The sequence below is a fragment of the Narcine bancroftii genome, chromosome 5 (genome assembly GCF_036971445.1).
Source record: "Narcine bancroftii isolate sNarBan1 chromosome 5, sNarBan1.hap1, whole genome shotgun sequence".
Taxonomy (NCBI): Eukaryota; Metazoa; Chordata; class Chondrichthyes; order Torpediniformes; family Narcinidae; genus Narcine; species Narcine bancroftii.
The window spans coordinates 211,322,742-211,343,736 of record NC_091473.1 but is presented as its reverse complement, the minus strand read 5'-3'; the positions used below and the strand labels follow the sequence as shown (position 1 = coordinate 211,343,736).

The 20,995-nt window shown below is 43.5% G+C and overlaps 1 protein-coding gene across 1 annotated transcript; it reads right to left on the bottom strand.

Annotated features, from left to right (window-relative positions):
- Positions 1 to 283: 283 nt before the first annotated feature.
- Positions 284 to 1,192, bottom strand: LOC138765508 (probable G-protein coupled receptor 139). The gene has a single exon (XM_069942536.1). It carries the CDS (start codon positions 1,190 to 1,192, stop codon positions 284 to 286), a length of 909 nt encoding a protein of 302 aa, XP_069798637.1.
- Positions 1,193 to 20,995: the final 19,803 nt, after the last annotated feature.

The window sequence follows — 20,995 nt, the reverse complement described above, 5'->3', positions numbered from 1 at the left end:
CAGAAATAAACACAAGTGGGTCTAACAAATATCTTACATGAATGCATGGACAATGAAGGCCAAGAAACCATATGCCTGAATAGGTTTCAACATATAGACTAATCGCAGCAAAGGGCAATTCCCATGGATAGGCATCAAAATTATTATGAACATATGGGTTAAAGAGCTTTATTTCTGTTGTTCAACCCTAGGAACTCATACAGCAAACGAATGTTATATTTACTACACCGGCAAATGTCCAGAGCATTTATTTTGGAAACCCCATCGACATTGGATTTACTGCTTATCTACACAGCCGCCCATTGAATGTGTAGACGTACAACACTCCACTCTTAAGCTCACTCCTGAATTTCCGCTGAGTCAGAGTATAGATGCAGGTGTTTGTGCACAAACTGAGCATCTGCACCATATATCCAGTCTGTTGCAGGATATAAGTCGGCGTTTTCAAGTATTTGTCTGCGTACCCATAATTTTGCGCCTGCCAGATCAATGAATATATGACATAGGGCATCCAAAGAGATATAAAATTTGCTGTCAGAGCGAACAGTAAAATCATTGACTTTCTTCGATTCTCCGTTTCTGAATCTTTCTGATTCTCGCTACTGTTCCGAAGTCCTCGGCGGACTTTATTTGCTGATATGATGTGTCGGACTGTAAGCGCGTTGAACAACAGGATTAAAGCGATTGGTAACAACGGTGTCAAGATACTGTCAAGTAATTCGAATCCTTTCCACGCCGCTGAGGTGAAGTATTCAGGCTTCAACACGCAGCGCCAAGGAACATTGTCAATTATGACACCAGGTTCCATGATAAAGTAAAACGGGACACATCTGGCGCAACTCACTGTAACCACTGTGACTGTAACCACTGTCGCCGTTCTCTCTCTGCAGTATCGTTCACGCAGATTTTGACAAGAAATGGCAATAAAACGATCGAAAGTAAAGCCCACCGTTAACCAAACAGAACTGTCTATAGTTACAACCCTCAGTACAAGTGATAGAGCGCAGACGGGCGTTATAAACAAGAAACCTGCATACACATACATGTAATTAATATCCTGCAAAATATTATTAACGACAACCACAGCCAGATCGGCCGCTGCCATTGCCACCAGGTATCGGGTGATGCACTTGGAGAGGCCACATTGTCCACGAGAGAGGATCACAATTGCGATTAAATTAACTGCAAACATAAAAAGAAACGTGTTAGTTACAAACCCGACTCATTTTAGTTAATTTCATGCCACTGCCACCAGGTAACGGGTGATGCACTTGGAGAGGCCACATTGTCCACGAGAGAGGATCACAATTGCGGTTAAATTAACTGGAAACATAAAAAGAAACGTGTTAGTTACAAACCCGACTCATTTTATTTAATTTCATGCCACATAGAACAATCCGGTCGGTATCTGCGTTGGGTTTCCCCGAGGACTCCAGTTTCGACCCGACCGTTCGAAAGGTACAGGGGTGAAGGTAAATTGTGCGGCACTGACTTGTGGGCCGAAATGGTCTGTTACCATGCTGTATGTCTAAATAAAAATAAAGGCACACGCCCTACGGCCCGCGATGTTTCCAAGCGGAAAGACCGCTCTCGCGTGTTTTTAGGTTCAAATTCTTCTCTTTTTATATTGAGGTGGGCTGAGTTGGATCGTTAGTGTGTCTAGATGCAGGACAACTGCGGATAAGTGGCAGTTCCAATAATATTTTCCAGCAGTTTAGAGAAGGGTCTCTGAGTCGACGACACTAGCCGGTTAGCTGTTGATCGTCACCAAGGTTTGGAGCATGATTGGAGTTGCAAATGCTGACAGAAACATTGATATTGACAGAACAATAATACACAAGTCGCGCTTGTGAAATCAATAAAATATTTACTGAGTGGCGTGATAAATCTAAAATAAAATTAGCAATATACACCGGAGAGGAAATAAGCTAATTGTTGATTTATTGTTGAAAATAAGCATACATTCAGACAATTAGTATGTTGTGTTACGAACTTAAAGCCCTCTTAATTATTTTTGGGACTAAAGGGACATTGTTAGAACTAACACAGGAACAGCAATGGAAAATTCACCAGATAATGGTAAATTCAAAATAATAATTTGTATTAAGCTATTGATAACCTAACATTAGTTACTTATCTCTCACATTAACTCTAAATTTAATCCCACCATGTGCAAAGGTAACATGTAAATGTATGTGTCTCATAAAGTCCCACCCTGAAAAGTCCATTTTTGAAACTTCAGCATCATTTTAGTCCTGCTTGAAAGTCTTAAATTCTCAGATCTGAAATAATTACTTCTTCTTTTCTTCTTTGGCTTGGCTTTGCGGATGAAGATTTATGGAGGGGTAATCTCCACGTCAGCTGCAGGCTCGTTTGTGGCTGACAAGTCCGATGCGGGACAGGCACGGTTGCAGCGGTTGCAGGGGAAAATTGGTTGGTTGGGGTTGGGTGTTGGGTTTGTCCTCCTTTGTCCTTTGTCAGTGAGGTGGGCTCTGCGGTCTTCTTCAAAGGAGGTTGCTGCCCGCCAAACTGTGAGGTGCCAAGATGCACGGTTTGAGGTGATATCAGCCCACTGGCAGTGGTCAATGTGGCAGGCACCAAGAGATTTCTTTAGGCAGTCCTTGTACCTCTTCTTTGGTGCACCTATGTCATGGTGGCCAGTGGAGAGCTCACCATATAACACGATCTTGGGAAGGCGATGGTCCTCCATTCTGGAGACGTGACCTACCCAGCGCAGTTGGATCTTCAGCAGCGTGGATTCGATGCTGTCGGCCTCTGCCATCTCGAGTACTTTGATGTTAGGGATGAAGTCGCTCCAATGAATGTTGAGGATGGAGCAGAGACCACACTAGTGGAAGCGTTCTAGGAGCCGTAGGTGATGCTGGTAGAGGACCCATGATTCGGAGCCGAACAGGAGTGTGGGTATGACAACGGCTCTGTATACGCTAATCTTTGTGAGGTTTTTCAGTTGGTTGTTTTTCCAGACTCTTTTGTGTAGTCTTCCAAAGGTGCTAAAGACAACAGAAATAATTACAAAGCACTTTTAAACATCGTATCTTCAGAGCTCTTTACTCACAATTCAGCCATCTTTCCAAAGAGACAGAGAATATTGCTATTTTCTTCCATGATGAATTCACAAACATAATGAAGGGTTGTACAAAGTGGCGATACAAATATAGACACTGTAGAATTCTGCCTTTGGTTCAAAAGAGAGAGTAAAGTGGTCTTTCTTATTTCAAAAGCCTATAATTCTGTGTTCTTTTTCCAGGAGTAACACACACAACAGCACCTATTCTCATTACAATAACTCAACCCTGTCTTTAACAAGGTTTCAACCCCTGTATGTCACAGACTTCTGTACTCTCCAAAGTGAACTTAGCTAAAAATATCTGAATTCTATAATATAAATCATGTGACAGTTATTGGAATTTTAAATTTTAAACCATGTTACCTTCATACTTTTGACTTGTAGATGATGTGACTCCGAAAGATTACCTCACTTTTGTTTCAAAGGCTTAAGTATATCACTCACATGGCCCTGAGTTTCATTTGTCTTGGTGAAGAGGCCTTAAATGGTTTTGTTTTAAAAGTGTACTTTCCTCAGTGCATCAGGAGAAGTTTGATGGAGCTTGGAGGGTAAGGAGCTCGTGGACCTCTTTATCTTCCCAATTTGTAGGTTTTGCAAACGAGACTCTTGGAGTTTGCCAAGGTGGAACAACGGAAGAATTCAGCCACTGAAGTTGGAATTCGAGGGCCAAACCCATCGGGACCATTGCCTGAAGAGGGCGCACAAAATCAGTGAACCGGTGCGGACTCGAAAGGCCAACATGGCCTGTTTCCACTCTGTAAATGGTTATATGGTTATATATCAGATGGCTTCCTCAGTAGTTGTTATTGAGTACTTCAGTTTTTAATAAAGCATTGTTCTTGAATAATTAAACAGCACTTGTTGCTGTACATTTCAACATTCTTCATTGATGTAAACTCCGACCTACAATGTAGTTTACCAGTAACGCCAGGGAAGCTGCAGCTTGTTAAATGCAAGAGCAACATTAATAGAAATACAAATATCTACTTTCTTCATAAAAGACTGTAGAAGTTTGGCTCCGTTTCCCAGAATAACTGTTGTAGATTCACCATGGACGGCGCACTTGATAGATCAATCACAGTGCGGTATGAGGAGTTGCTTGGCTCACGATCAGAAGAGCGAACAAACGTGAATTAATCCATCTCATGTTCGCCTAAAATTCTTCTCGCTGAACCAGCTATTTTTGTGAACTTAAACAATCTTAACACTTTAAAATATTAAACAGAACTTCATTTGAAAAAAAGTTGACAAAAATAAGACATGAAAAACATCGAAATATATTTTAAAAATCAGATGCATGAAACCTGAATGTTCCCGAACCACTCGGCAGGTGAGGTAGCATCTGTGCTGGGCATCAACGCAACTATTCTACAGTGGAGTAGCTCCGCAAGTAATAGTCAGCTGCAATATCTTACCAGAGATTCCAACTGCAGCAATTATAGGGTAGTAAATGCTCTCTGTCTGGTAAATTACTGGATATCCCATTTTCTACACGAGGAAGCAAACTGTGGTTCAGATTATCCCAACAACCCATGCTTACTGGTGACTGGTTTAATAAACTCTTATAGAAGAGCAAAAAATTCCACGGAGAATATTGATGTGAACAACCACGCCCCCCACCACCACCACCCCCCCCCCCCCCGACACAACAGGTAAACCTTTGTTTTTCATTTCGTCACTGAATTAATTGTCCCTTGTCAAGGAAGTTGACGAACAAATCACTTTAATAGTTTTGGTAACTGTGCGTACACTTTCTGAGACACGAAATTAACAATTAATTAGTACGCTTCTTGTAAAAAATAAAATTTATAATGAGAACAATAATCTTCAAAGTAATATCATTGATGACATTTTGTGCAACACAAGATTTTTGGCAAATTACACTGGACACCAATTTTTATTCCAAAAGATTTGTTTCCTGAAACAAAATTAGGGGTTATGATAGATAACCTCAAGGTAAACACAAAGATAATTCAGTGGCTGGATGACTTATCATGGCTCTGGGTTCGAGCACTAACAGTATCCGAAAATACTTTGGATATTGCTGGCTGGGGGTCTAGATACAGGCAGATGATATACTAGTGGTGGTCCTTAGGGAGTCCCCGAGGAGTACTCAGGGTCAATCGTCTCTCCCTCCTCCATCAGCCTTAGGACTTCCATTTGACTACATAGTCTTTGTTTATCCTCCTGTGCAAGAGGTTTCTCCTGCCTACCATTTGCTTTTTTTCCTTTCCTGATTTTTCCTGTCCTGCTCCTTTCTATGTGCACATTCTTTCTGGAGAACATCCATAGGTTTACTGTCCCCCCTTCTGCCAGTTTTACAGTGTTAGTTTGGCAACCTGCAAACCTTTCTCTTTTCTTTCTTGTGCTAACAGGCACCACTTTCCAATGAGCTCTTTAATGAATCCATCATCCCAAGTACCCCCCAATGGCCAGCCTTCTCTCCCTAGTCTTTTATTTAATGTCTCAGAACCTTTTTGAATTATATTTTCAACCTCCAGATAGTTGTATCTACACAATTCCCCATTGTACCTCAGGTTCCCAAAACCTGAGCTCCCTGAGCACACACATAGACACAAACACACTAACAGTCCCTGACCGGACTAGTTCCCTGAACTCTTAACTGAGCTCCCTGAGCTCTTATTCAACCATGGTCCTGGACTGCCGAGTTCCCTGAAATCTCCCCGGAGATATTCCTTGGTCTTCAACCCGACCCTTTTACAGGTCTGTTTCTTAACATCCACCCCTTCTCTTTTTCCCATGTTTTTCCTGCCTGTCTGAGCTCTTCTATCCTGCCTCCTCCAGCTCCGGGGCACAGGCCTCTTCTCCTCCATCGGACTCTCTCACCATTGGTGTTCCTCAGGAGGGATATCACCAGCATCCTGGTGATTCTCCCCTCCCCTCTGACTGTCATACGACAGGGGCAGGTGCTTCAAATGATCCCAGGGAGGTACATCTTCTTCCTCTTTTTTCACAGCAACCTTAAACTATTCGGTCACTCGGATCCAACGTTGCATAATCTGACTCCTCCGGGTCTGGAGGACTTCTTTCATTTACGAATAAATTTAATTTCTGACATATTCAATCTTCATCTGACCCCAGTCGGGGCCACCAAACCGGACCCCAGAATTGGAGTCCGAGGTCATTTGTAATAACAAAACTTTATCATAGTTTCCTTAGTCTTAGTTCTTCCCCGACCCCAGTTTCCTAACATCCGCCCCAATGGATGGACTATCGGGCGGAATGTCAATCCCAGGACCCCCACTCTGGAGTCCCTTCTTCTCTCGGGTACTCTTATTACCCATATCTCTGTCAGATCACTCACTCCTGACAGAATCCCGGTCACCCGAGTAGTCCATAATAGTCAATTTTTCTTACCCGGGTCTCGTGCACGAGAGTTTCCCCAACCAAACCACTCCCTTCTTCTGTTCCACTCCCTCGACTGTAGCTTCCCTAGCTCCTGTTCTCCGGGGTGTCCCGTCCAAATTCGCTCAAACCGCTGACGGCAAGCAAGGAAATCGGAGACCACTGAAATCAGTGGGGGGGGGGGGGGGAGGGCACCTTCTTGTTCTTTGATAGCCAGTCGCCAAGCAGTGGGAGTTGAGGATCCTGGATGATCCCCCAAGTTTGTGAAATATAAAGTATTCACAATGGCTACTCTGGAGACAAAGTCTTGGAGAACAGGTTGAGTTTTATTTCGAGTCTGCAGAGTCGGGTGTCCCTGGTTGGAGACACACTGGAGGTTCAGAATCATCACTCTTTTGTACAGTCCTGCGCTCAACCTCACCCCACATTCATTTGCCTTCTTCCAATCAGAATCCCAATACATTACAACATTGACCTTTTCCCTTCCATCAATAAATTATCACTCAATTCCTCCCTTTCATATATCGCATGTTATGTTAATTAGTTCATTCCCTCCTCAGGGGCATCTAAGTTAATATTCATGTCTCTATTAAGCAAGCTGAGTACTAGCTATAGACTACCTTAGGTCACTCTACCAGCCTGAACCAGATCCTTGCATCCTTGGGGCTCCTGATAAGAAGAGGCCCACTAGCTCGTTTTGTCTGTTTTCAAGCTCTCACCTACATTCTTTGCATTCCATCCCTTTTCACACAATGGTGCAAGCTTAATAATCTTCAAACATATTTCACATTTTACGGTGTTTTGTAATTCAAATCGCAATGTGGATTTTTATGAAAACAAATTCCTAATTTTCCTCGTTAAACTGCACGAACCATGCATTTCCCCATGATTTCAGCTTAGCTTGGAATTGATTTGCTTCATCGTCACACCTGACAAACCCAAGGGCTTCCATCAAAACCATTCAGTGTTGCTGCCACGTTTCTCAGTTTGGACATTCATTCAGAAAATAATTGATATATGGAAAATAGTTGGTTCTCAATCACAGATTCCTGCATTCCTTTGAGACCATCCACTCAGAAGGAAACACGCTTTTCCATTTGCCGACCAATTACAAATCAACATCGACATGGCTTATCACCAACTGTAAGCAGTCTATTAAAAGTCCGAATACTCATCCTTTGGCTCTCAATTTATAATTATTCCTCAATAATGGATTGTGCTCCAGTAGATATATTAACTATGCTTTTCATTTTGGAATCCAATTCTAACATGTTAACAGTAAGTTACAGGAACGTGCAGTCCAGGGAAGTATATTGGCATGGATCAAAATTTGGTTGTCTGACAGGAGGCAGAGAGTCGGGATAAGTGGGAGTTTTTCAGGTTGGCAGAGAGTGGTAAGTGGGGTGCTGCAGGGGTCAGTGTTAGGCCTACAACTGCTCATCATTTACATTGATGACTTGGAGGAGGGGACAAAATGTAGTGTAGCTAAGTTTGCGGATGACACCAAATTGAGTGGAAGAGCAAATTGAAATGAGGATGTGGAGAGTCTGCAGAGGGATATAGTTAAGCTGGATGAGTGGGCAAAGGTCTGGCAGATGGAGTACAATGTCAGTAAGTGTGAGGTTATCCACTTTGGCAAGAAAAATAAAAGAGCTAAATATTATTTAAAGGGTGAAAAACTACAGCATGCTGTTGTTCAGAGGGACTTGGGAGTGCTTGTGCATGAATCACAAAAAGTTAGGTTGCAGGTGCAGCAGGTTATTAAGAAGGCAAATGGAATGTTGGCCTTCATCACTAGAGGAATTGAATTCAGGAGTAGGGAGGAAATATTGCAACTGTATAAGGTACTGGTGAGACTGCATCTGGAGTACTGTGTCCAGTTCTGGTCTCCATATTTGAGGAAGGATATACTGGCTTTGGAGACGGTCCAGAGGAGGTTTACTAGGTTGATCCCTGGGATGAAGGGATTGACTTAGATGAAAGATTAAATCATCTTGGATTGTATTCGCTCAAGTTCAGAAGAATGAGAGGAGATCTTATAGAAACATATAGGATTATGAAGGGTATGGATAGGATAGAAGTAGGAAGGTGTTTTGAGCTGGCTGGGGAAACTAAAATGAGAGGACACCGTCTCAAGATTCGGGGGAGTAGATTTAGGACAGAGATGAGAAAAAATAGTTTTTCCCAGAGAGTAGTGAATGTTTGGAATTCTCTATCCAGGGAAGTGGTTGAGGCTGCTTCATTAGACATATTTAAAATTCGGTTAGATAAATTTTTACATGATAGAGGAATTCGGGGATATGGGGAGAAGGCAGGCAGGTGGAGTTAGGTCATAAATTAGATCAGCCATGATCGTATTGAATGGTGGAGCAGGCTTGATGGGCCATTTTTGGCCTACTCCTGTTCCGACTTCCTATGTTCCTATGTAACATTACCTTGAAAGATTCCACTTGATTTACTAAAGTGTTTTTTCTTTACAAATATTTCAAGAATTATTCTAATTTTCTATATTAAGTAACTGATCTGAAATCCACTGCCTGTTCTCTTCATATTTTATAAACATAATTGCCACATTTAATATATATTATTTGTTTCAGTCTCGGATTCTTGAAAGATGGAGAATCAAGCAAACTCTACTTCCAGCGTCTCTTCCCTCAGTCAACATTGGATAATGACCGAACTTGACATTAATACCATGTTCGATGGATTGTGACGTCAACAGTTGTAAATGAAGCCAAATTTAACGGAAACAAAGGGAAATTCACCAATAGTTGGAGTCAGACCAGTCACAAAACAACTGCGTGTTTGTCAATGATGAGAGTATCAGCGTCAGAATTTCACCACAGGAATTCTTCGTGGCGGTCGGTCTGTGTGGAGTACCGCAGTTTATCAACGACCGACCTTCCTTCCGTCATGAAATCTGAAGTGATCACTAATGATTTCATGACTTCCATTCCCTTTCCCAATCTCTCAGAGAACAAAACAGCTGATATCTGCCTGCCTCAACATGGACACAACATTCAGGCACGAGTTGAGTATTTGAAATAACAGAATTGTAACAAAATTGTCAGGGAAAGACCATGAGATGATCTAGCCGTCCAAAAATTTGCAGGTTAAAATATTGGGAAAATTCCAAGGAGAAGCGTGTTAGGAATTAAAGTACCTTTAAAGAAATTGCTCGAGACAAAAATTGAGAACAAAGAACATTTATTACTACAACAATGCAAAGTTGGGTGCTTCCCCTTACCCTGGGAATACACACACATACTGGGGCTCACCCAACTTTTATACAGTCAATTTCAGTATCAGAATGCCCTCCCCCTTACATTCTTCTGCCCCCCTGGATGGGTTTGGCATAGGTAATCCTTCCTGCCTACGTGCAATTTCAGTATACTTGGAGAACCAGGGGGGGTTATCCTGTCGGTGTCCCTTCATGTCATTGTCCTTATTCACACCTTCCTGATTCTCGGGGCTACAGTCTCTTGATATGCAGAGTTGACTCATTCTATCTAGGGTTGGCTAATTTCATATGTATAAATCTGTGTATGGTTAGCTAATTAGAAATGTATGACTTGGTACTTCTGTCCAGGGCTAGGAGACCCTTATCTGATCCAGACTACCTCACTTCCTACATTCTATTGTACCTTACCATTCCTTATCTTAGTCCTATGGTCTTGTCACAAAGGATAGAAGATTCTTATGTTAATCGTGCTGACTCTGCTTTCCTGCATCCTAAGCCCCAAACTTATCCTGTTTGAACTGGTTTCAGCCATTTTACTGATGAACTTTAGTTTCTTCCATGTTCATAATTTTAGGTCAATTTTCCCATCTCTCACAATCCTCACTTTTCTTTTAGATCAGTAATACTGATCTTTCACCATGATCAGTGTTACTGATCTTTGGTTACTAGTGTCAGTGTGACTGATCCCCCCCCACCCCTCTCCTCACTTTTCTTTGAGATCAGTAACACTGATCTTTCAAGTGTAAGGTGTAGTTTTACCCAGCTGGTCAATAACCGAATTGTAATGTCTGTGTAAAGTCTTTAGGTAGGGGAGCACCATGAAGGTCAGGGGAGTGAGTCCAGCTGCTTATTAGGGTTTGGAGTATCAGGCTCCAGTTCTCAGTAAAGAGTCTAGTCCATCCCATACGTTGAAATATTGAAGCAGTGTCTTTGAAGCACACGACCTTTGTAAGTGTTGTCCCGACGAAGTCTGTGAGAGGCGCTGCCTTCAGCAGCGAACGAGTAGCAGTCTATGAGAAGCGCTGCCTTCAGCAGCGAGCGAGTCGCAGTCTATGAGAAGCGCTGCCTTCAGCAGCGAACGAGTAGCAGTAGTCAGGCGGTTCCGTTTGATTGTGGCTCGTATCTGATGTCCTCTTCAGCCCCGAACCCTAGGGCCACCGATCTCCGAAGGCTGTTTGGAGCCTGATATTAAAGTGTCAAGCAGCTCACGTTGTTGGAAACTGGTGCTCCCTTTCATGGGGTGATGAAAAGTGACCAAGCAGGGGGGGGATTGTTTCTTGTGATTTAACTGTGTGTTGCAGCTTGTCTGCTAACATTAGCATATATATCATTGAACTTGTGAGTTGCAGCCTGTCTGTGTACATTAGCATATGTATTAACTCTCTCTCTCTCTCTGTTACATGTACAATGCTGACTACCATTCTTTCTGTCTTTGTCCCACCATGTCCTTTGTGCTATCGCTTCAAAACTCCTGTCTTTAATACCTGTGTAGGCTATGATACAAATTAGATGTACTCCACTAAAGCTGTTTAATTCCCCTGGTCCGTATTGGGATCCCTTGTTAACCCATATCCCACTATGACTATACATTAAATCTATGCCCTGTCTACATTCTAAAGGAGCACAATTGTAACCTCTGCTGCCCCTATTCCAGGGGGACTTAAAACATTAACGAACAATATTCCAAAAAATGAGTAAAACAACAATGAAAGTAAAACCCATTGAAAGCAGCAATAAAATATAACAATAACTGAATAAACAACAATAAATGTAAAGCTCATTGAAAACAGCAATAAAATACACAAAAACTGAATAAACCACGATAAATGTAAAGCTCATTGAAAACAGCAATAAAATACACAAAACTGAATAAACCATTAAAAAAAACGAATAAAATTGTAACATTATGGCACTTTGTCATTAATTCTTTGAATGTGGGTCCAGCCTTTCTCTCTTGTTCTTACTGCGGTGTCTGTAATAAAAAGTACACAGAAGGGACCATCCCAGGCAGGTTTTAGTTGATCCTCTTGCCATGCTTTTACATATAACCAATCACTAGATTTTAATAAAATGAATAACAATCTGACTTTCCTTTGTGTTAGTGTAAAAATTGTAAAATGAAACACAAACCATATTTGCATGGGTTTTGAATATGTTAGACCTTATTAAAATGCAGTTGGAGCTGCTTGTCTGTATGGGGCACAACCCTCCAATTTGTTAGAGTGAGTACATAACAGACATTGCAGCACAAGAGCCCCTGCAAGAGAACTTGAAACATATTCAACCTTTAGTTCTGCCTTAAGTAAAATGCCTTGTGCCACAGCTCACAGGAGCTGGCCTTATTTAAAACAGTCTGTAAAACAGGCACCAAAAAAAAGTTAAAAGATGTTCTTATGAAGATTGCACACACAATAATTTAAGTACAGGCTAGTTTCTATTATATTCCACTTAAAAGTTCTGCTGCATGAATCCTGGAGCTTGTGGAGTCATTATTGAATCAAGAAATATTGGTACCATGCCAATCTCATTCTAACATGCCAATTTCTCCAGTCCTTAAGTCAAGATGTACTGAATAGCATCTGGTACAAGATCTGTGAGTTCTTAATGATATTATTATTCTTATGCACCCAATTGTTCTGAACTATGCCACCAATTTAAATCATATTCCACCTATTGCAGTACTCACACACCACCATAGACCAGTTCGCAGGTTTATTTCTCCATTAAGCTGAATCCAGTTGCGCAGGATTTACCTCCGTGATTATTTACAATGTAACTTCCGCACTACCGGATTTAAATATAAACCTGATGAATGGGGGAAAGTTATCATGAATTAAATAACAGCGGCAATACAGAGAAATTGTGCTGAGGCATTAATTTCACTCCGGAGGAAAATGCACCAGAGAAATGAATGATTAAACTTATAGGAATCCCCATAGGAATCCCCAGAGGTATCTTTATTCTCCAGAGGTGGGTGATCTTTAAACTCACGGACCTTGACTGCTGAATGTGTAGAAGAAATGTATTAAATGTGTTGATAGGGCTCCATACCTCTAACTGCAAGACAAGAGCCTGAAGCCTCAATTTCAAGTGCCACAGTGCACTTAAAGGGACATGCACACTCCCCCTTCAACTGGCTGATCCAGCCACTTTACACATCAGATCCTTTCTTTATCTCACATACACTTAAAGTTAAGATGTATAGAACTCACCCTATTTGCGCAAACATTTCTCCCTGCAAATGTCCGTGACAGAGGTGCACCAAAGAAAAGGTACAAGGACTGCCTAAAGAAATCTCTTGGTGCCTGCCACATTGACCACCGCCAGTGGGCTGATAACGCCTCAAACCGTGCATCTTGGCGCCTCACAGTTTGGCGGGCAGCAGCCTCCTTTGAAGAAGACCGCAGAGCCCACCTCACTGACAAAAGGCAAAGGAGGAAAAACCCAACACCCAACCCCAACCAACCAATTTTCCCTTGCAACCGCTGCAATCGTGTCTGCCTGTCCCGCATCGGACTGGTCAGCCACAAACGAGCCTGCAGCTGACGTGGACTTTTTACCCCCTCCATAAATCTTCGTCCGCGAAGCCAAGCCAAAGAATACTATTCTCAGGTAGTCCCTGTGCAAAATCACATTTGAATACAATTTATTTCATAAATTGGAATTAACTGGTAGTTAAATTCGCTAATTCTTCAGTATTGAAAAATGATCCTTTATGACATTTAAATTTTAGCATGAATTTTAATCAATATTGGTCAGTGACTGAAGTGGGAAGTCGTGATTTATGAAATTATCTCTGGTCTCTACTCTCCCACTCCCTGCACTTCTCCCAACATTCAGGAGCTGGCACACAGTCCCTGCCTTTTCCATGTTACTCATCTACTATTACTTTAACTGCTTGCATCAAAATGTTAGCCTTTGCTTTCTGCTTATCCTCAGATGTCTGGACAAATGCTTTTTGTGTGATCTGTAGAAGCTGGGTTATTCCCTGCTCATGCCAATTTTCTGTCTTTTGTAATTTTCTCTTAATGTCTGGGGCTGAGTTGGTAACAAAACCTGTTAGTACCAATTGTTCCCCTGCTGGGGATTCTATGTCGAGACCCCCATATTGTATATATATTTGGTCCCAAAAATTGGTCTAACTGTTCGGCACATCCCTGGGGATCTTCTATCAGGGAGGTCAGTTCTTTCTTAAAGTTACGCACTTCAGTACTGGTCAGGGGCACATTTACGAAACCGAGACCCTCTCCCATGGGAACTTCCCGCAGTGGTCTCATCCAATTGGTTTCTGGCTTATTAGGTCTGGGTTCCTGCTCCCTGGGAAATGAATCAAAGGGTTCTGCCCTTTCTTCCTGAAGAGTCTCACGCTGTTCTGAATTAAAGTTACCTCTCTCTCCTGCCAACAGAGGTGGTAATCGAGTGCTTTGTGAGCAAGTTATCATACCACTCCTGCTCTCTTCTCTCTTCTCTAGTGGTGGGGGAGGTGGGGAAGGTGCAGAAGGGTAGGTCATAGGAGGGGAAGGAAAGATAGGAGCTGGCATAGGAGGAACATAGGGTGGAGGGAGGGAATGTAACACATCCCAACCCTGTGGTTCAGGGACAAGAGGTTCCTCCTCTCTCTTATTCCTGAATTCTTTCTCATTCAAAACCAGCTGTTCAATGGATCCCTTGAGCCAGCAGGCTGCATATTCCCTGCTCTCAACATTGTCTGGCTGGTTTTGATAGAGCCATAAGTTCAAAGCTTCACACATCCATTCATCCTCGGATCCGAATTTTGGCCAGTACACGGAGCTCCCTTTAACCGGGTATCCCACCCATTCATTACAACAATACCTGACCGTCGTCAGTTTGTCTTTACCGCGGGTCTTTCCTGTGCCCCACTCAGATAACATCATCCCAAGCGGGCTGTACGTAGCTATCTGGTGGTCACGTCCTGTGTCAGGACTCTCATCTCTACTGCCCGCTATTCCCATACTTAGGAACAAGTAAAATACTCTTACCGAGTTCTGGCAGTACTGCTCTAGCGCGCGTCCTTCCGCCGTTTGTTCTCAATGCCTCTTCTCGGATATCACTCGCTTCTTCCACTGACCAGCCACCCGTCGCCCGTGAGTCCAGCTGAATCAGCCGGGGTGCACCTACTCTCGTCGTCGGGGTACTCTGTCAGTGGAGGGAGTGTGATCCCGGACGAGCCCCCATTTGTTAGGAATTAAAGTACCTTTAAAGAAATTGCTCGAGACAAAAATTGAGAACAAAGAACATTTATTACTACAACAATGCAAAGTTGGGTGCTTCCCCTTACCCTGGGAATACACACACATACTGGGGCTCACCCAACTTTTATACAGTCAATTTCAGTATCAGAATGCCCTCCCCCTTACATTCTTCTGCCCCCCTGGATGGGTTTGGCATAGGTAATCCTTCCTGCCTACGTGCAATTTCAGTATACTTGGAGAACCAGGGGGGGTTATCCTGTCGGTGTCCCTTCATGTCATTGTCCTTATTCACACCTTCCTGATTCTCGGGGCTACAGTCTCTTGATATGCAGAGTTGACTCATTCTATCTAGGGTTGGCTAATTTCATATGTATAAATCTGTGTATGGTTAGCTAATTAGAAATGTATGACTTGGTACTTCTGTCCAGGGCTAGGAGACCCTTATCTGATCCAGACTACCTCACTTCCTACATTCTATTGTACCTTACCATTCCTTATCTTAGTCCTATGGTCTTGTCACAAAGGATAGAAGATTCTTATGTTAATCGTGCTGACTCTGCTTTCCTGCATCCTAAGCCCCAAACTTATCCTGTTTGAACTGGTTTCAGCCATTTTACTGATGAACTTTAGTTTCTTCCATGTTCATAATTTTAGGTCAATTTTCCCATCTCTCACAAGCGTATATGTTCACTTGAAACGACAATGAGTGTTTGTCTATGTGGTTTTGTGCAGGGGAAATGCTGGCTCTATAATGAGTTGGTTCTTTGTGAAGTTAACCAAGTGCAGTCCGCCAAACGTGGTAAACGTGAATTTGACCAGGGCTTTTGAATGAGCCACGCTTAGGAAACAGGTTCAGAAGGTTAAATTACATTTATTATATATTCGCAAACTGGATGCAACATTTTCTCGAAATAAGAGGTTTTCTCCAGTGAACGGGCAACGGGCAGGCGTTGCTTTTCTTTTCTGAATGAAAGTCTATACCTCGTGATGCGCCGCGAAGGAAGGATGCTGGGACACATTTTGAGGCCATGGGGGTTCTCATTAGCAAATTGGCTGATGCGCAAAAATTAACGAAAGAGAAGATGACAAATGACAGAGAAATGACAGAGAAACACATAATCAGCTGGAAGCCGAGCCGCTCTCCTTCAAATTGAATCCAATTCAGTAAGTGTGACCTCGTGTATTATCGGATTTGAAGATGTTGAGAGCAACTTCGTCCAGAGCGGAATATGATGTTCAAGTGAAATATCCACGATCATAAGTTTGGTTGGCGCCCTGTCAAGCGATTTATCATGGCTAAATTACAAATTACATCTTCATAAAAGGAACGGCACCTTAGCGTAGCGGTTCGAATCCGATGGATAGGTATTTGGGCTTTCTCTCCATATCTGCGTGGGTGAACTCCATGTGCTCCGGGTTCCTCCCACCCTTCAAAACGCTGTAACTAGGCGGCACCGCCAGTGCGCAAGAAGGGCCAGTTCCCATGCTGTAGATCTAAATTTAAATACATGTGGCTGCGCACATCTTTGCGAGCGAACCCGCCCCACTCGTATCGCCGCGCTGGCGGGGCAGCTGCAGAAGTTGGCGTAGTCAGAGCTTTCTCATTGCCTAGTGGTTTAGGACACAGCTCGCGCCCCGGGCAACGTGATGACTAAGTTCAGTGGTGCGTTTCTGTGTTTTTTTTTAAATATATATATAAAATTAAAATATTAACCATGCAGAAACGATACATAACATGAAGGACGATACCTCGAGGGACCATTTTAGTCATAGAAACTCACATTTCCAAAATAAAACACGTGGATGCAATCGGCTATAACTGGAAAGAGGATGTAGTATGCTAAAGATGGTGCAAAGAGTACTTACAGCAATTTCCCCAGGAATGGAGAGTTTGAGTATTTGATAAGTCATGGCTGGATTTATGGAGCAAAGATTACCGAGAAGTGACCTTAAAGCCGCCTGTACAGTTATGAGTGGCACAGATAGCAGGATCATCCAAAACTAGAAGGCATTGATTGAAGGTGAATGTGGAAATGTTTCAAGAGGCCTAGAGGTGTGTATTCATCATAGACGTAGCTACCAGAGGAAGCGATAGTATCGGCCTCAAATACAAAGTTTAGAAGGCACGTGCACCTGAAAATAGATAGAACACGGAACACAGAAATTAGAAATGTACAATGCTGTGCCGACCTAATCATATACTCCAACAACTGTCTAGAATTTCCCCACTCCAGTTCCCTCCATTTTTCTGCGCCACATTTACATATCTTTTTTTCTTTGGCTTGGCTTCGCGGACGAAGATTTATGGAGGGGGTAAATGTCCACGTCAGCTGCAGGCTCGTTTGTGGCTGACAAGTCCGATGCGGGACAGGCAGACACCGTTGCAGCGGTTGCAGGGGAAAATTGGTTGGTTGGGGTTGGGTGTTGGGTTTTTCCTCCTTTGCCTTTTGTCAGTGAGGTGGGCTCTGCGGTCTTCTTCAAAGGAGGTTGCTGCCCGCCAAACTGTGAGGCGCCAAGATGCACGGTTTGAGGCGATATCAGCCCACTGGCGGTGGTCAATGTGGCAAGCACCAAGAGATTTCTTTAGGCAGTCCTTGTACCTCTTCTTTGGTGCACCTCTGTCACGGTGGCCAGTGGAGAGCTCACCATATAACACGATCTTGGGAAGGCGATGGTCCTCCATTCTGGAGACGTGACCCACCCAGCGCAGCTGGATCTTCAGCAGCATGGACTCGATGCTGTCGACCTCTGCCATCTTGAGTACTTTGACGTTAGGGATGAAAGCGCTCCAATGAATGTTGAGGATGTAGCGGAGACAACGCTGGTGGAAGCGTTCTAGGAGCCGTAGGTGATGCTGGTAGAGGACCCATGATTCGGAGTCGAACAGGAGTGTGGGTATGACAACGGCTCTGTATATGCTTATCTTTGTGAGGTTTTTCAGTTGGTTGTTTTTCCAGACTCTTTTGTGTAGTCTTCCAAAGGCGCTATTTGCCTTGGCAAGTCTGTTGTCTATCTCATTGTCGATCCTTGCATCTGATGAAATGGTGCAGCCGAGATAGGTAAACTGGTTGACCGTTTTGAGTTTTGTGTGCCCGATGGAGATGTGAGGGAGCTGGTAGTCATGGTGGGGAGCTGGCTGATGGAGGACCTCAGTTTTCTTCAGGCTGACTTCCAGGCCAAACATTTTGGCAGTTTCCGCAAAACAGGACGTCAAGCGCTGAAGAGCTGGCTCTGAATGGGCAACTAAAGCGGCATCGTCTGCAAAGAGTAGTTCACGGACAAGTTTCTCTTGTGTCTTGGTGTGAGCTTGCAGGGGCCTCAGATTGAAGAGACTGCCATCCGTGCGGTACTGGATGTAAACAGCGTCTTCATTGTTGAGGTCTTTCATGGCTTGTTTCAGCATTATGCTGAAGAAGATTGAAAAGAGGGTTGGTGCGAGAACACAGCCTTGCTTCATGCCATTGTTAATGGAGAAGGGTTCAGAGAACTCATTGCTGTATCTGACCCGATCTTGTTGGTTTTCGTGCAATTGGATAATCATGTTGAGGAACTTTGGGGGGCATCCGATGCGCTCTAGTATTTGCCAAAGCCCTTTCCTGCTCATGGTGTCGAAGGCTTTGGTGAGGTCAACAAAGGTGATGTAGAGTCCTTTGTTTTGTTCTCTGCACTTTTCTTGGAGCTGTCTGAGGGCAAAGACCATGTCAGTAGTTCCTCTGTTTGCGCGAAAGCCGCACTGTGATTCTGGGAGAACATTCTCAACGACACTAGGTATTATTCTATTTAGGAGAATCCTAGCGAAGATAGTCCCTTAAAAGATCTTAATGTACATGTCTCCATCATCTTTGCAGGCATGGATAGGCATCAGAGTCAGAATGATCATGTTGATGTAAAACTTGTTTCTGTGATGCAACCCTTAGAATGCATACAGCAAACGAATATTATATTCACCACACTTGCAAATGTTCTAGAGCAGGGGTGTCAAACTCAAATTCACCAGGGCCAAAATTAAAAACTTGGACTAAGTCGAGGGCCGAACTAAATATTTATTGAAAATTTTCAACAACATCTGCATGTTTTCTCTCAACATATGTAATGTTAAACTTTTTCTTATTAAAATAAATGTTTAATAATAGTTTTGGTTAAACTCTTTCCATAAGAAGCATTAACAAATAAGAAATAAAATATTCAATAAATAATATTTCTCTCTAGCCATTAAGCCAAGGATCGCACGTTGCCGAGAAGCATGCCAGGGAGCGGAGGTCTGCAGGGAGCCCTCCACAGCCCAGCCAGCAAACCCGAGCGGCATCCCCCCCCCCCCCCCGCCCCCTCTCCCTCCTCCGCCCCCGCCTCCGCCTGCCGCAACCGCCGCCAACAACCCAAGGAGACCCCGCTGGTCTCGCCATCTCACCGGGAATACCGTGAGAGCGGTGGAACTCGTCCGCGACCTCCACCCCAGCGGGAAGTCCGATGCCCAGCAGCACCCGCCCACAGATGAAGCTCAAGGAGACATTGTAGCTAGGCGGCGGGTCCGTTGGAGCTATGCGGCGGGTCCGTTGTATCGGCGCCGCTGTGAATATCTAACTAACTTTCCCGTTAACTATATCGGTGACTGCTGTGCCTGCTGTGGAAGTGCTAAAAACTACTATGGTGGTGCTTGCTGCTGTGCATGTGCTATACTTGCGCGGCGGCCAGCGGGCCAACTCTAATATATATTTAATATGATCTTGCGAGCCAAATATAATTATATCGCGGGCCAAATTTGGCCCGCGGCCCAGAGTTTGACATGTGTGTTCTAGAGCATTTATTTTGGAAACCCCATCGACATTGGATTTGCTGCTTATCTACACAGCCGCCCATTGAATGTGTAGACGTACAACACTCCACTCTTAAGCTCACTCCTGAATTTCCGCTGAGTCAGAGTATAGATGCAGGTGTTTGTGCACAAACTGAGCATCTGCACCATATATCCAGTCTGTTGCAGGATATAAGTCGGCGTTTTCAAGTATTTGTCTGCGTACCCATAATTTTGCACCTGCCAGATCAATGAATATATGACATAGGGCATCCAAAGAGATATAAAATTTGCTGTCAGAGCGAACAGTAAAATCATTGACTTTCTTCGATTCTCCGTTTCTGAATCTTTCTGATTCTCGCTACTGTTCCGAAGTCCTCGGCGGACTTTATTTGCCGCTATGATGTGTCGGACTGTAAGCGCATTGAACAACAGAATTAAAGCGATTGGTAACAACGGTGTCAAGATACTGTCAAGTAATTCGAATCCTTTCCACGCCGCTGAGGTGAAGTATTCAGGCTTCAACACGCAGCGCCAAGGAACATTGTCAATTATGACACCAGGTTCCATGATAAAGTAAAACGGGACACATCTGGCGCAACTCACTGTAACCACTGTGACTGTAACCACTGTCGCCGTTCTCTCTCTGCAGTATCGTTCACGCAGCTTTTGACAAGAAATGGCAATAAAACGATCGAAAGTAAAGCCCACCGTTAACCAAACAGAACTGTCTATAGTTACAACCCTCAGTACAAGTGATAGGGCGCAGACAGGCGTTATAAACAAGAAACCTGCATACACATACATGTAATTAATATCCTTCAAAATATTATTATTGACAACCACCGCTAGATCGGTCTCTGCCATTGCCAGCAGGTAACGGGTGATGCACTTGGAGAGGCCACAATGTCCACGAGAGAGGATCACAATTGCGATTAAATTAACTGGAAACATAAAAAGAAACGAGTCAGTTACAAACCCGAACCACTTTACTTAATTTAACAGAACAAATCCTCGCTTGCGTGGTTTTTTTCCCGGGAACTCCGGTTTATTCCGAAAAGTTTGAAAGGTACCGGGGTGTAGGCTAATTGCGGGTAAATTGTGCGGCACTGACTCGTGGGCCCACGATGTTTCCAAGCGGAAAATCCGTTCTCGAATGTTGTATGGTTCGAATTCTTCTCTTTTTATATCGAGGTGGGCTGAGTTGGATCGTTAGTGTCTCTAGATGCAGGACAACTGCTGATCAGTGGCAGTTGCGATAATATTTTCCAGCAGTTTAGAGAAGGGTCGTTGAA

Coding starts and splice junctions, on each gene's coding strand:
- LOC138765508 (XM_069942536.1), bottom strand. CDS start 1,192: ATGTTTGCAGTTAATTTAATCGCAATTGTGATCCTCTCTCGTGGACAA.